Genomic DNA, 15,957 nt, shown 5'->3' with positions numbered 1-15,957 from the left:
ATTGCCTTTCTCAAGTGGAGCTTCCAAAACTACATAAGATTCAGGCCTCCCATAACCAGGTCCCAGCGCTGATACAGAGCTTTCTCAGCAAAATATGGCTCAAAAGTACAGCAATATCCCTACCCAAACTTCAAGCAGTTACCTCTAGCCGTCTAACCTCTTCTACCATGGTATCGCTCCCAGAAAGGCCCAGAATAAGGCCTAGATTGCTACCCAAGGGCCAGGATCCAGGAGAGGAATAGAGGGGGGCAAACATCAGTAGCCCACCCTGTCCATTCTGGTTTGGACTCGACCCTGAAACGGCCTTTTCATCCCAATCGCCCTGCTGGCCCTAGAGATGCCGCCACACTAGCTGAGGCAGGAGACATAGGAAGCGTGACTCTATGATGAAGAAGCCTACTTGGCAGGAGGAGCCTGGGAGACATGGGAGACAGTTCAGCAGAGCTGTTAAAATAAAGTCTGGCTTCTCACTTAAGCATGTCTCCTAAGAGCAACGCAGAGGGACACTGGTTCTCTGCCACTCCCTGTCCTCCCTTTCCCTCGCCCCTCTGAAGTGCATGGAGGAACCCAGCCACCCAGCACTAGGGGGAAAGACACATTCCGTGGGTAGGTGAGGAAAGAAGCAGGATGACGTGGCCAGGCCTGGACAGAGAACGGGATGAGATCTACATTCCTGTGGAGGAATTTGTGTTGCTCCAATGTGGCAACACTTCTTCCTCAGGATCTGTCTGAACCTCTATACTCGTCCTCAGAGTTCCTGAGGCCAGGAGTCACCTCCTTCTCCTCAGCCTTCCATAGCCTCTGCTTCCAGTTTTGGGGTATCCATTTTGATCCTCAGTAAAGCTCTTTCTGCTGCGTCTGGTTCCTAGCCAAAATCCCATCTTGGAGGGCTGGGAGGAAGCTCTCCCATGCTGTGTTCCCTGGAGGAACAGAACGGAAAAGGACAGCTATGATTTATAAGTCTCCCAAGGCTTGACCCTGACCTGGGCCTGATTTCCTCCTGGGAGGGGGTAATAGCCCCCATCCCTGGGGGACGGAAGGGAATGAAGATAAGACCTCGCCTGAGAATCAGTTTGCTGTGTTTTCTTCCCCTCAGCCATGCAGGGGTCTTGTCCTTAGTGTAGTGCAAACATCAGGACTCAGGAATGGGTCTTTTTCTTTTGTTTCTAAATTGCATGAAGCTTGAGAGTTGCATCACCCCGCTGCCTTTCCTGGAACACTTAAATTCTCCAAACCACCCTAAATTCTTCTCAAATCAAAGGCCCAAAACATAAATAAATACTTAAATGCACGAATTACTTTACTTACACTGCTAGCAGCATTCCATCTGTCTTCAAAACCCCATTCCCCTTTCCTGTTCTTAATGACTGCCCTCGAGACTGAGCTGCAGCAGGGAGAGCCCAAAACACAGAAAGTAATCTTGACCCGAGCAGAAAGAGCAGACATGCATAGAACTTTGGAAGCAGGGTTGTCGGTGTTGGGGTAGGGACCACTGGGGGATCCTGGGGCTGGAGACTAGGTCTGGAGAAGAACATTCGTTCAGGTGATGCCGGGATCCGGCTGTGAAAAGAACTGAGCGATAAAGCAGAGAGAGAGCCCCTAGTTAGCCATAATTCTCCAACATCCTCATTTGGCAGGTACCTCCCAAGCCATAGAGAAAGACATGAGAAAGAACTCATGCCCCTGCCCACCCTCCTGGACTTCTTGAATTTCGCAGCACCACCTTCCGGCCCTTCCAATACTTGGGCAGTGTTCCCTTGGTGTCCTCGACACGCCTGGCACCAGCTTCCCCTCTACGTGACCAGCACGCAGTCCTGGACTGGGTGGCGGATGCCGAGATAAGGCCAACGAGGGGGAAAAACGCCAAAGCCAGGAAGTTGCACAGCCCGGTTCCCCTGGCAACCCCACCACAGTCACCAAACAGAGTTAGGGTTGAGGGGGTAGGGACAACTGTTCCTGGCTCAGGCCAGGGCCCTTCCAAGACCTCAGTTTTCTTGCTAGAGAAACATTTTCCAGTCTTCTGGGACATACTGCCTAAAGATTAAGGAAGAGTCAGCTTGAGGTGCAATTCAAGCCCCGGCCAGGATCTGTGTCTACAGATCTATTAAGTCTCCTGGAATCTGCATTTCTCACTCTCATGCTGGAGTCCCATGCTGGAGGATATCACTTAGAGAACAGCCGTGTTTAGCACGTTGGAACTTCTGGTGGTCAGGTTAGGAGAATTTACCATCCTGTGCTCCCTGAGGTCTAAAGTCAGCCCCATGCCCAAGGGCGCCTGACTTTCAATGTCGACTGATTGGTGACCAGAGTCTAGAAACCTGGGTTTTAGTTCATGCAGAGCCAGTTCAAACTCCTGAGCTCTGAGCTCCTGGCTGTACCACGTTTGGTTCTGAGAGCCAGAGCCAACGGGAAATATGTCATGCATGTTTTCTGTTCCCAGGAACCCAAGGACTCCAGGCAAATCACACGTGTGCCCTACGCTTCGGTCTTTCTGTTCTCTCCAAAGGATTTGACATACTAAAGCCTTACCAGGAGGTTACAAGCCTCTCCGGGATCAATAAATATCCAAGTGTCTTGAAAGCACATCTCTCGGGTATTGCCTTGGTGGTCGTAGTAGCTTCTGTTGCTGGAGGTAAAAACGGGGCTATCTGAGAGAGGTCTGAGAAGGTCAGGCTGCTTTGAGCACAGAAACCTGCAGAAGCAGGATCCAGGGGCAGTGCCTCAGGCTCTCTGTCGGCTCCCATCCAGAGCAGCCAGATCTCCACTGAACTAGAGTTCTGCTACAGAGATGAACTTCCTGTACCTCTTGCCAAGCCTGACCTCTCCCTTCCTCCACTGTGGCCCTGGCCTCCACTCACAGGAAAACCGCAGCCCAAGTCAGCTGCAGGCTGAACCCCTTCTTCGGGGCCAGTCACTTCACAGGGGAACCCCAAAATAGGATGAGTGGTAGTTCAGACTCACGCCAACTAGAGATTAGATTTCAGTCGCTCCGTTAGTCTGGCTGGGCTAGGTTACTGTTACTGTACAGTTTTCAGTCTCCTCCTCTGCAAAATGGGAAGCATTCGTATTTTGGGCGAGTGCCCTCTCTGTTGATTTCTCATCCTGGCAATAGCTAATGTGTGAGTTACTGAAGCTAAACAATGTCTTTCCTAATCCCTTTCTCTCTCCTTCATGTTCTGCTAGCAACAAGAGAGTCGCAAACAATTCGGAACTCCCCGCTCTCCTTTCAGTCCTTCATGCCCTCCCCTTAACCCTGACTTCTGTCACTTCAGCCTGAAAGACTGGCAATCCTGACCCAATTTCAGGCCATTTACCTGGAAGCCTCACGGAGCTTTCGAACAAAACACAGTCTGCAACTGTGTCGTCTGGCTTAGAATCATTCAGTCATCATCACCGTGGCAAACCCCTGTAATCCCGGCATGCCATAGGCAGAGGTAGGAAGGCTGCCCCAAGTCCAAGGTCAACCACACAAGACCCTGTCATTTCCCTTTGGGAATTTCTCATGGTATTTATTTCTCTTTGAAGCTCCTTTGACAATCTGATCTTTACCTCCATTCTCAGTCACGTTCCTGAGCGTCATCCCGAAATTCAAAGATCTACAACCCGGTTCTGCACAGCCTCATCTCACAAGGGCACTTAGCACATCCTGCCTGGGAAACTGCACCATCCCTGGCCTCCTTTTATGTCTCTAGTCATCCTTGAATCCCAAGATGTCATCCTCTTCCATACACCATGGAAGGTGTATGGCAGAATCCAATTTTTAAAATTCAGTTTTTCTAGTAGGGAAATATGGCTCAGTATATGGTAGAAGTATGAAGATGATGATGGTGGTGATGATGGTGAAGATGGTGATGGTGGTGGTGAGGGTGATGATGATGGTGATGGTGATGATGGTGATGGTGGTGGTAATGGTGATGATGATGGTGATGGTGATGATGATGATGGTGATGGTGGTGGTGATGGTATGATGGTGATGGTGATGGTGATAATGATGGTGATGATGGTGATGGTGACAGTGATGATGATGGTGATGTGATAATGATGGTGATGATGATGGTGATGATGATGGTGATGGTGATAGTGATGATGATGGTGATGATGGTGGTGGTGTTGATGATGGTGATGATGGTGATGGTGATGGTGGTGGTGATGATGACAATGGTGGTGATGATAATGGGTCATGGCATTCATCCTAGAGATCGCCCTAAGACCTAGACCTTCTTATTATACCACAAGTCATGCTGTTTTAAAATTGGCTCCTCACTCTTACATGAAAAGTGGAAGAAAGCAGAGATTGCCTGTCTGGCTAATTGCAGGCACCACACCCCCACACCCCAAAAGACCCAGCAGGTTCCTCACCTGTTCAAGGGTCACTTTTTGAGATAATGAAAGAACAAATCCAAAACGTGCAGTCCCCAGCATAGCATGAAGCAAAACCTGAGAGTGAATAGCACCGCCATCTGGCTTCTATCACACACTGAGTCATATTTCCCTTCTAGAAAACCACCTAAAACGTCATATTCTACCAAAGATTGGGGGTAAAGCAGAGAGAGAGCCCCAGGGTCTGACAGAATGCTTCTGTCATCTCTCCACACACACTTCAGGTTCTAGCCATGTGACCTGTATGCCCTTGCCGATCGATCCTAGTTCTCACCCTTACTCTCAACTCTTTGATCGTATCCACCCTCTCTCTACCCACAGACACTTGGCCTCTGACCACAAAGCCAGTGACTGCTCCTGAACCCAAAACTCTCCCTGGCAGGCCCTCATAATCCCTTGGGCAGATGGGAGAGCAGATCATCCCTGATGTAGGTGATCTCTGATCCCTACGGTCTTCTGGAAGTCACCAGGGTACTGAAGAGTTGACGAGAGAGTCCTTCCACAGAGCCCTGCCTGTTATCATCACAGCAGACAGACGTGTCTCACTGGCTTCAAGAGTCATCACTGCGCACATCCATGTTAGTTCCCTTCAGGACCACAGAGTCTTTGAGCAGAGGTCATGTATCAATAACTCACCCTGTAGGGTCTGGCATCGAACCCTGGTAAGTGTAGAAAAAGCGGAAAGGGGTGTATGTGGGCATTTCCAGGCAGAACTTCCTCCATTAGGAAATGACATCTGTCCTATTTACTGAAGACATTCCTTCTGACCCCTGAGAGAGATTCCAGAGGCTAATTACCTTTAGGGGCAAGAGGATCATTTTTCCTTGTCTAACCGAAATTTCTCTAGATGCAACTTCAGGGCATTTTCCTGGAACCCCTGGCTACTGGGACTAAAACCTACTTCTTTGAGAAGAGACGGTTAGTTACTAATTCATTCTTTCAGCCTTTTCTCCTACAAATCTAATCCCAGACCCTTTGTTGTTTCCCTCACCCAGCCCTCTCCAGCTTCCACTGTGCCTTGGGCCCTTTGCCAGGTTCTCAAACAGCTATGGGGGCAGGAATGGTGTCTATTGTTCTCCTGGGCAAACACACAGAGGTCTACATACACAGAACCTACACCTCTACCCTCCCATTTTCCTGCCTCCATCCTGAGCTGACAAGACACTCGTGGGCAGTCTCTTCACAGACTCATCTCTCCCACCAGGGGCCCCAGAGCCTTCCTCCAGTCAGTACTCAAACGCCAGGTAAACACTCCTCACACAAGGACGGCACAGACCTCCGCTTTTTCTCACAGGTAAGCTAAACTGGGCGGAGCTTCTGAACTCCTCTCCCTCCTCCTGGCTCTAGTCCTTCTCTAACTCTATCTTCTATTGGCCACCGTAGGCCATGACTTCTTTCTCACCCCTCCACATGGTTCACTTCAGGGCCGAGGGCAAAGTAAATGAACCAAAGTTGACTCTGTCCTCCTCCTCCTCCTGGGCTCGCCACCCCCCTTGCCCTCCCCCCTCCCCCATCTCAAATCGTCAGTCGTCTTTCTCTTCTCCCAGAGCATGCATCCACTACCTTCTGTCTACTTTGCAGCTCGGGGCTTTTGCTTTGTGAAAATTAACACGCGGAAAGTGTGGGCGCTGCCAAAAGAGCGTCTTTCCGTCTCAGATCGGATGACAAGGCTGAGTTGCTGTGACCCTGGTCCGCCTGGACACTATCTTACTAGGCCAGGGGATTTGAGAGCAAGTACGTGGTGCGACAGTCATTCGTTCATCCATTCAACAAATATTTACCCAGCATCTGTAGCACCACTCTCCAGGAGCAAAACCAACAAACCCCTGCTTCTGTGTGGTGTAGATTCTATGGGTGGAGACGGAACGTAAGTCAAACATTGGCTCCAGGGCCGCGCATAAATGGCACCAGGGGAGGACGGGTGGGATGCAGGCTGAAGTGGTGGTGTGTGGTTTGAAGGAGGACGGTCAGGGAAGGTGATATTTGAACAAAGCTTTGAGGAAATGAAAGAGCAAACCAGGGAGAGGCCTCGAAGGAGATTGTTTTCGGTAGCTCCAGGATCGGCTACAAAATACATACAGAGAATGGGACCAGAGCGATGACAAGCAAAGGAGACATTGTACAAAGGAGCTGGCCTCGGGGTCGCGACCCAGCTGGGTTCCAGGGGTTGAAAAGTTAGAAGAGTCCAATCCGGACTGAAATGGACCTCGGCAGCGACCAAGAGCTAAAAAGCAAGAAACAGAAAACGATCTAAGACCTAAGATGCCAGGCCCCAGAGTGGTTTTGTCGTCGTTTTCTCTGTTGATGTGACATCAGGACCAAAAAGCAACTTGACGAGAAAAGGATTTATTGCCTTACAATCCTAAGCCCCGGTCCACTGAGGGGAGTCAAGGCAGGGGGCCAGGAGGCAGCGACTGAAGCCAAAGCCCTGTGGGGAACACGACTCACTAGCTTCATGGCTTGCTCAGCCTGCTTCCTTATGTCACCAGGACCATTTGCCTAGGGGTGGCACTGCCTACCGTGGGCTGGGCCCTCCCACATCAATTATTAATCAAGAAAATGCCCTATTAACAGACTTGCCTCCAGGCCAATCTGAGGGAGGCGTTTTCTCCATAGATTCCTCTTCCCAGATGACTTCAGTTTGTGTCAAGTTGACAAAAACAAACAAACTAACTAACTAGGACAGAGTTGAACACCTACTGAAATGGATTAAGAAACTGAGACTCCTAAGCTCGGCACTTGGAGATCATAGCCGGAAGGAAAATGAGCATATTTTGGACCCCACTGATGCCTTTGAAATGTCCCTCTAGAGTAGGATAGGGGCAGCTGGAGCTTCTTTGATCATATTCAGCTGTGCAGGGGTGGAGGGGTGTAGCCCTGACGGACAGCAGCAATCTCCCAGGGGCACATAAAGCCTACCTTCTATCCCCTCACTTCCGTTTCTTGGGCCCTATGAGCATGCGCCATGGCAGCCCTTTCCGCTCTGGGCTTACCCGGTTGCCCCAGGTGCCTTTGAAGCAATCGTTCTCTGTAGCTTACAGAACGGGGAACAGCATTACATCCCCCAGTCTCTCCACATCCTGACTTATGGCTGTAACAGCACGGGATGGACTACACCATCAGCCAGGCTGACTTAGGGCTCAAATACAAGCTCCTTCATGTAATCCCTAGGTGGCTGACTTTCTTGCCGTTTGGGAGAGCCAGTGAATAGAATGTGGGCAACAGTGAGGTGTATCAGCCTCCTGAACTTGTGTAAGAATCGTCTGGGACCAGGCAGTGACAGTAAAGAGGCACATCACATCTCAGAAGATGGCAGTGTGTTGACAATAGTGGTAACTCGAAATAGTTAAATCAGGAAAAGGATGTTTAAAAAAAAAAAATCTGTGAATTCAGTGCTTTCTCTGCAATGACATCACTCTCTCACACTGGCAGTCCACAAAGCCTTCCTGAAGGAGAGATAAAGGACTGACGGCTAACCCCCTGGAGATTTATACAGAGGCTTGCAGCCTGTCTTATCTGTGCCACAGCCCCTGGGAGTACAGCAAGAAAATGCTATCTCCTCCATAGTGTGGCACCAGGATTAGGCTGAAAGCCACGGGGCTGATAGCTATGAACTACAGCCTGGTGCCTGGCACACAGTAGGTGTTCTACGAAGAGAATGCCACAGTGAGGTAGGGAAGGACGGGAGACGAGAGCTCTTGAGTCACAAACTGCTGTATCATGAATCTCAGGCACAGTATTGTGGGGGAGAGGAACATTGGAGATCATGGCTGGTTTGAGCGGGCAGGGGTGGGACGCTAGCTGACCTAGAGTCGCCCAAGTCTCCATGGGAAGACATGGAGACAGCATAGGACAGGTCACCGTCCTCAGCCCAACCTATGAATGAATGTTTGCAGCCTGGAGGTCTCCCGAGTTGATTATCTTGTCCAAGGCCAAAACCTAGAGGAAAACTGCTGGGAGGCTCTCCCTGGAATGCAGCCCACAGGTGCCTGGGATCTGTGGACAAGGCGTCTCCATAGCCACCGACTCATTCTTGCTCATTTCCCAGCTTTTGGCTCCAGCCAGCCACTGTGACGCCCCACCCACACCCGCTTCAGCAACCCAAGTTGGAATAGCCTGCTTCAACATGGGGCCATCTTGCCCCAACTCCCTTAATGCTCTCCTGTTAGACCAGGCTTGTCCTTGTCAGGCCGGGAACAGCAGGTCACCTGCCCAATTCACTGAGGAGGAAAGCTCTCCCATCCTGCAGACACAGGCCACACAATCTGCATAAAGGCTCCTACCTTACAACAGCTGCGAGGTCCTGTCCCATGTCAAACCCACCCTGTCCTCCCCTAAACCAACTGACAGAGAAAGGACCAGAAGGAAAACGAAGACAGGGCTTAGCCTTCCACCTGTGCCTTCTCTTCCTTCCCTCGAAATGGGTGCAAGAAACAGCCAGAATCCATCCAAAGGAGAATGAGATTTTTTTTTTTTTTATTACTTAAAATCAGCAAACTCGTGTTCCTCAAGCCCCAGACCACGGTGGGCAGCTCTTTTACCTCTGTCTCCTCCACTCCACCCCTTAGCCACAGTGAGAGGAATGGAAAGTAAGAAGCCAAAGGGCCTCTGCTAGGAGAAGCTGCCCGGATGTGTGGTAAGTATGGTCCAGCTGTGGCTGGAGTGACAGCCACAGGCCCCTCCCTATAAATGAAGTGCCTGCAGCCACAGCTGAGGGAGAGGCCTACTTGTAGAAGGAAGGGTCAGTTCAGCACCGGGCCACAGGGCAGGATCTCTGACTCCTAGCCAAGGAATGGACTAAAAACAGAGGTCAGGAAGGCAGAAACATGCTGGAAGAAGGAGGCTTTGGTCCCAGGGTTTTTGTTGGTCCAGTTTTGATGGTTGTGGGGGAAGGAATGCATTAGTAAGCCCAGAGAGAGAGACAGAGAGAGAGGCAATTATCAGGCACTGCCAGAGGTAACAAGATCGGTTGGACCCACCCCGGCAGAGGGGAGCTTAGCAAGCCAGGGGCTCTCAGGGAATGTCTGCTAAAACATATATATACATATATATTAACCATTCATGGAGGGCAGGGGAAGAGGAGGGTCTGATCAGAGGATCTGCCTGGGCATCCCGTAGCCAGTCATGCCAGCCTGAGAGGCTCCACGGTTGGTGCCCATCTGTAACCCAATCACATTCTTGCCCTCTTGCAACTGGTTGTCCGAGAAGTTCCGAGGGTTCTCCTTGGATTTCCTGAGTAGAAGGGGGAGTACAAGTTAGGAGGTGGTCAGAGGCTAGCTACCCCGGTAAATTCTTCCCTGAAGTGTGTACAGTGACACCCACTCTGCCTTTGAGACTCCTGGGCTGCCCAGAAGCACTTCTTTGTCTCTCCATAAGGACAGTCATTGTCATTGCCACCACCACCACCACCACCTGCCACCTTCTGGAATTGTAAAGGTGCTTTGTAATGACTGGTTCTACTATCTGCAGGCAGGAAAGGGCAGGAGTGCTGTACCAGCAAGGCCCTATGGCTATCCCATAGATACTTACTTAGGAAACCAGTTGGGGTCCCCAGAGAAGAGCCCATCGTCCCTGGCTACTGCCAGCCCACCCAGGTTCATTAGTGTCCGCTGCACACAAGCCATGTTCTTTCCTGGAAGAAAACAGTGACATCATCTCAGCAGAAGTACTGGATGCCAGCATCCTACCTGCTACTAGGTCTGCAAGCCTGATATCTAAACTTTTAATTCATTGTTTCAAACTCAACCTGCAGTTTGGCTCATCCTTGATCAAACATACATGCATGCATGCACGCGCGCACACACACACACACACACACACACACACGTCCCCAGGAAAACCATCAGCTATCCTTTTTCTTTGGTAAAGATGGCCCGGCCCAGCTCCCGCTCTCCTGGGTAAGAGCCCTGGCCCCTGGCTCACCTTCCCAGAGATCCACGGTCTGGAAGATGTCCGTGGTGTTAATGCCATAACGCTCGGCTGCCTGCAGGAACTGAGAGATCTGCTCCATCTGCTTGAAGGCCATCGTAGAAGCCTGGATCTTCTTTACCGGGGCCTGCCCCTCAGGATATAGTGAATTAATGAGCTCGCACAGCACCTGGAAGAAGCAGTGGGCACGTAGAGGTGAGGATGGGACAATTGAAGAACAGAGAACCAGAGAGAGACGCCTTTCCGGTGGTGACCCTCAAGGTGCCTACTGCCTCTGAACCCAGATAGAGGGCCAGTCTTGAGTCTTTCCTCACTACTCCAGAACCACTGCCCAGGGCTCACCTTCTCACCCTCTTTCCAAAGAGCTACTCTACCCGCGCCTACCAGGTCCTGATGCAACAGGCACATCTACCTGACCTTTCCTCCTCGGAAACAGAAGACGTGGAAACTCTTCCAGCCCCAGGAAGAAGCTCGGGCTGACAAGCTTGCATTTGCATGCTCTTTTTCTTCTTTTCTTTGTGTAAAACAGTCCCTGCTCGCCCTGCTCGCCCCGCCCAGCCCTCACCGTGCCATCCTTGAGCCAGTTCTGGAAGTTCTCCCGCCCCGGCTGGGGCTGGCTCACACCCTTGCGGCACTGAGTGGTAATCCACTGGATCAGGATCTGCTCCAGATCCGGGTCGTACTGCTTCTCAATCTTCTGCTGCACCTCTCGGCTCAGGCCATACGCAGGTCCCCTGTTGGCCATTCTGAACAGTGGTGAAGAACTGTGGAGAGGACAGAACCAGGCCCACAGTCAGCATTCTCCAGTACAAGGCATTGGAGGCCCCTGAAGACCAGGGAAGGAACTGGCCAGGAGCTAGCGCTGCCAGGGCTCTGAACTCTGGCTGGTAAGGAAGCCACACAGATACTAAAATTCCATTTGAATGAATGGCTCTATGTATAGAATGAAGCCTGGGACCCACTGGAATGCAGTTTGAGGGAATGATTTCTGTTCAGCTCCTCATCTGGAGTAATGAAGCTTGACAGAGGCCAATCAATCAGTCTAGCCCCCAACCCTACTCTTTGAAGCCTTAAAAACGATTCGGGAAACAAGAGTACAGAATCTAAGATCTGTACTAGGGGCTGTAGACGAGAATGAAGTCTTTAGTTCTCCACTATCCATAGTGTTATCAAGGGGATGCACGGAGTGGTGGTGGCGGTGGGAACAGTGCACACCACAAATATTAAGCTGCAGCATTCAGATCATCTTACAGGAATTAATAGGAGGAGAGGGACAGAAGCAGTCTGGGTGTGCTTGCTGGGAAAGGTAGGCCCACACGTCAGCAGGCAGAGGGAATTTCCGGAGAGAAACGTAGCAGACAAAACAAATTCCCTCCTTTCCCTTCTAGGAAGGGTGATTAGCAGACCAACCCCTCTTGCCTACTCTCCCGCCGAAGGTAACCCTATTGTAATTCCCAAAACTGGGAGATACATCATCTTACATAGTTGTAAAGGTAGGGTGTGCCTTTGCAGGTGGCGTGATTAGCCAGTCCCAGCCAGGTGGGCCCAGTTCTCATTCTCAGTAAGTGAAAGGGGAAGGCAGTGAGAGAGAAGTGAAGACAGGGAGGGTGTCAGGCAGGGTCATGACCAAGTAATACCCCGAGGTCAGAAAGAAAAGGAAATGGATCCTCCCCTAGCTCCTCAGCCCCAGTGAGTTTGGCCCGGCCAGCACCTCCCACTGAGTTTCTAGAACTATCTATCAGAGCATCCAGAGTGTGGCTAGGTTCATAGCTTGTTACAGCAGAGAGGGGAAACTAATCCAGAGCCTTGGGTGTGATTATCAAGGAAACCTGGGAAGAGAAAGAAGAGTGGCAAACTGCATAGCTGGGTTTAATGTTCCTTGAGGACCCTGGTTAGGAAGGACTGACGGCTTCTGACCACAGCCTGAATTGGCCAGCATTTCACTGTGGGCTGCCTGCCACACCCACCACTTTACTGACAGGTGCCACACCCAGGAACCTGGAGAGAAAGTACTGCTACTGAACAGGGGAGCCGGGGACAGAGGAGGGACACTGTTCTTCATTTGCTAATCCCAAGCCATTGCTTAGGGGTCCTTCTCTCTATTCAGAAATAGAGCCAGCTGTTTCCGACTGCTCACAAAATGGTATCCACAGGACAAGCGCCTCCATTCAGAGAGAGAAGGGAGCCCACATCTGGCTCCAAGCCAGGTCGGTCTTAAGGGATGAAGTCATTCTGGCTCCCTCTCTCATGCACCCCAGGTTAAACACTCCCACCACCCCCTCAAAGGGCTCTGGTGCTCTGCCAAAGAAACCAGGCTGTCTGTCGCTAATAATGTCATATGTCTGGGCAGAGGTTGTGTGTCGGGTCAGTCTCCTCCCCCACCCTGCAACATGGCTGCTCCTTTCTACGCTGGGTTATCATGCACATTTCTGGCAGGATCCTTCCCACGATTCAGTTATTTTTAAACTTCACTAGGAGACTTCCCCCTGCCAGACCAGATAAATGTCAGACTGGGTCCTGACCCGCGCCACACCACAGGCCACACACACACACACACACACACACACACACACACACACACACACACACACACTCAGCTTGATGAACGCAGGTAGTCGAGTGGAGTGGCTGAGACCTGGGCCGAAGGAGGAGCCTGCGTCCTTGCCCTCACTTGTCCAGCCGCAGCTACTCAGCTCTCGGGCTAAGGCGGGGCTGTTGTAACCTCCGACTACAATGGAATGGCTAGAAACCAGGATAAGAAAAGGAAGGGGCTAGAGGCTGCTATCACACGCAAGCCTCTTTTCCCTGCACAGTATCTAGACCTCTCTTCTGGAAACAACTTTCCTCTTGTTGCTTGGGGCTATTTCCAAGGAGCTGGTGTGCCTGGAGCCCTGGCACAGGTAAAGAAAGGGCAAGAGAATGATTAACCAGAGACCAGGGTTGAGTGGAAGAAGAGAGTCCAGAGACAGACCCTTCCAGCAGCTCCCTACCCAGCTCTGCAGCCTGGACGCAGCTGGCTGGGCTGTTAAGTCTCCAGCTGCAGTGTCTCCGTTCCACTCTGAGGCCATGACCCTAGAACCCCAAAGTGGCAGAAGCACGGGGCGGGCTTCTCAGACCAGCCTCTCCCAGATGGCCCTGCCTGGCTAGCAGCTGTCTCTCTCCCTATCCCCACAGGCAGGCAGGCAGGCAACTGATGGGTGGCGGCTGCTGCAGCTGGAGAGACCCACCCTAGTTCCACCCAGGAGACCCACCCCAGCCCTCCCTCAGAGAAGGAGAAAATGGCCAAGTCTCTTTCTAGTGTGGGCTACAGAGATCCTTCCAGCTGGAACACAGGTGTGGGAGATGCCGAGAACTGGGTATCCTAAGTGAAGACAACTGGGTAGCTTGCATGGTGGGCTGGCAGTGACAACACTAAAGCTGACTGGAGCCCTGGGAACCATCTTCAGCCAGACCCACAAGGTTACAGTAACTGGGATAGGAGGAGGAGCCATAAAAGGCCTTCCAACCGGGTGCTCCACCCAAACCATGGCTGGCAGTTTACCTCATCCCATCAACGTCAACGCTGAAGGCAAGGGAGACAAGTTGGAGGATTCTTCACTATGTATTGGGAAGACAATGGGACTCTCCTCTCACCGTGTGAGTGGAATGTAGGGAACTTCCCAACTTCTAAAACAGAAATGCCATATGGGTAGGCTGAAGGCCAGTAGGGGCACTGTGGTTAAATGGATGCCTTAGGGAAGACCCTCCCCCACCAGGGGGCAGTCCCCTAACCACCTAGAGTCCTGAGCAGAAGAGAAAGCTAAACTCCACAAACAGGAAGCCACAGGGCTGCGCAAGGAGGAGAGGAGGGGGTGGAGGCCGTTGCTATGGCTTCTGTGTACCAAACATAGGAATGGAGGCAGGGTGGGCCCCCCCCCGGGGCAGGAACACCCACTCCACACAGACCTGGGTGGAGGCTCTAGGCGACGGGGCATAGAGTACAACCAGAATGGGGGCGGCGGGGAATGGAGGGGCAACTCTGGAGGGCCTGGAGAGCATATGCAGTTTGTGGGTAGAAAAACAGAAAAGACATATCCAGGATAGGAAAGACATTTTCTGAGCTGAAAAGCCCACACCTGACAATCTGGAGGGGCAAAACCATGGGGTGAACACAGACTAGGGGCCAATACCCTGGGGACCAGCATAGACAGCAAAGTCATGAGTGTGCAAGGGGATCGCAAGGACGAAGATTATTTGCCGCTATGGAACGTTAGCACCTTGCTCACCCCTCCCAACCTTGGACCGCAGTCTGAGACGTATCCTGAGCTTCAGGAAGGAGAAACTGGAAGGAGCTTAGAGATGAGCTATCCTGACTACTTGCTCTAGAGAACAAGGGGACCCGTCCAGCCACAGGTCTCCTACCCAGCACCTCCACTTTTCCATCACCGCTGCTTTTGCTCCACAAATACCACATCTCCCTTAACCTCTCGGATGCGAACACAGGTAGGCCTGCAGAGCCCGATACTTCCGGCCTGCAGGTCCAGCCCCTTCAGCCGCCGCCACCCCCACGGCCACACCCTGGGCCGTTACTGTGGATGAGTCACCCACCGCCCTCCCGCCACTGGGGTGACGCAGGTCTGGGCAGCCCGCCCGCCCGCCCGCGGCCACCACCGGCTTTCCCAGCAGCAGGGGGCACGGGAGGGGGCAGCGGGTCTCAGGCTAGGGTAAGGGAGCTTGGACAGCAGCCAAGCCCTACAGACAGGGCATATCCGAGTGCAGTCAGGGCTGCAGCCTCGAAATGTCCGAGGTCAAAGGCATTCCAGAAGAAGGGGGTTTCACAGAAGACGAGGCTACTGTGCAAATAACTCACCGAGAGCCGTGACCCCAGCTGGTGACCCCGAGTATCCAGACAAACGAACTAGCAGGAGGGGACCAAAAGGGCGGTCTCGGGGTCACAGAAGGCAGGCAGTGCCCACACGTGCTCCTGGACCAGGAAGTGAATGGGTCGCGCGGTAAGTTTAGGGACCGCGGAGACGCACCGGGGCGCGCGCCAGAACCCAGTTCTTGCGGCCACTCAGCAGCCTGCGGACGTCCGACGCCCTCGTTCCTTCTCCTTTAAGGAGAACTCGACGCTGGAGCGAACTGCTGGGGCTTTGAACCCGACCTTTTGGGTCGGGATGGACGCCCCGTCTGTGCGCCCGTAAAGCTTGCCTTACTTAATTGTTGAACAATGCAAAGATGTCCTGGGAACCGGACCTGACAGCACGGGGCGGGGCACCCAGTTCGGACCCTTGTGATCTTCAACCCCCAGGCTCCCTAAAGCAAGTCTCAAGTGTTGGCTTCTTGCTTTCTACAGACCACACACATACCCCCCCCAGCCCCACCCCGCTGCCTCGATCCCCCCAGTTCTGCTCACCGTCCAAGCCGGCTAGATGAGAGCGCACACACGGCAGGGGCTGCAGTGGCGAGTGGAGCTCAAGACCCGGCCGGGCTTGGAGTTTTCTGGAGGGTCCCGCCTCAGACGGGGCGGACCAGGGGCGGGGCAAGGGCCAAGAGGGTTTAAAGGCGCAGCCGCGTGGAATGCTGGAGCGCTTAAGATAGGTGGTCAGTAGGCAGGAATGAGCACTATAGGACCTGCTGAGTCCCTGGCACCGCTGCAAAAGGTCTCCA

General features: G+C 52.4%; 1 protein-coding gene across 3 annotated transcripts; it reads right to left on the bottom strand.

Moving 5' to 3' along the window:
* Positions 1 to 8,827: 8,827 nt before the first annotated feature.
* On the bottom strand, positions 8,828 to 15,812 carry Tagln2 (transgelin 2). 3 transcript variants are annotated; one of them, XM_032914801.1, is made up of 5 exons: positions 15,704 to 15,812; positions 10,874 to 11,072; positions 10,303 to 10,477; positions 9,910 to 10,012; positions 8,828 to 9,612 (listed from the first exon to the last, which is right to left on the bottom strand). In XM_032914801.1, the coding sequence occupies exons 2-5, from the start codon at positions 11,051 to 11,053 to the stop codon at positions 9,471 to 9,473; spliced, it is 600 nt and encodes a 199-aa protein (XP_032770692.1). In that variant the 5' UTR covers positions 11,054 to 11,072; positions 15,704 to 15,812; the 3' UTR covers positions 8,828 to 9,470. The 3 variants fall into 3 exon arrangements, with proteins under 3 accessions (XP_032770692.1, XP_032770693.1, XP_032770694.1); XM_032914802.1 differs by lacking the exon at positions 15,704 to 15,812 and adding an exon at positions 15,158 to 15,272; XM_032914803.1 differs by lacking the exon at positions 15,704 to 15,812 and adding an exon at positions 13,299 to 13,457.
* Between the last annotated feature and the right edge of the window lie 145 nt (positions 15,813 to 15,957).

Source organism: Rattus rattus, chromosome 10, assembly GCF_011064425.1.
Source record: "Rattus rattus isolate New Zealand chromosome 10, Rrattus_CSIRO_v1, whole genome shotgun sequence".
NCBI classification, from domain to species: Eukaryota; Metazoa; Chordata; class Mammalia; order Rodentia; family Muridae; genus Rattus; species Rattus rattus.
The sequence above is the reverse complement of the archived record's forward strand: the minus strand, read 5'-3'. Positions and strand labels throughout refer to the sequence as shown.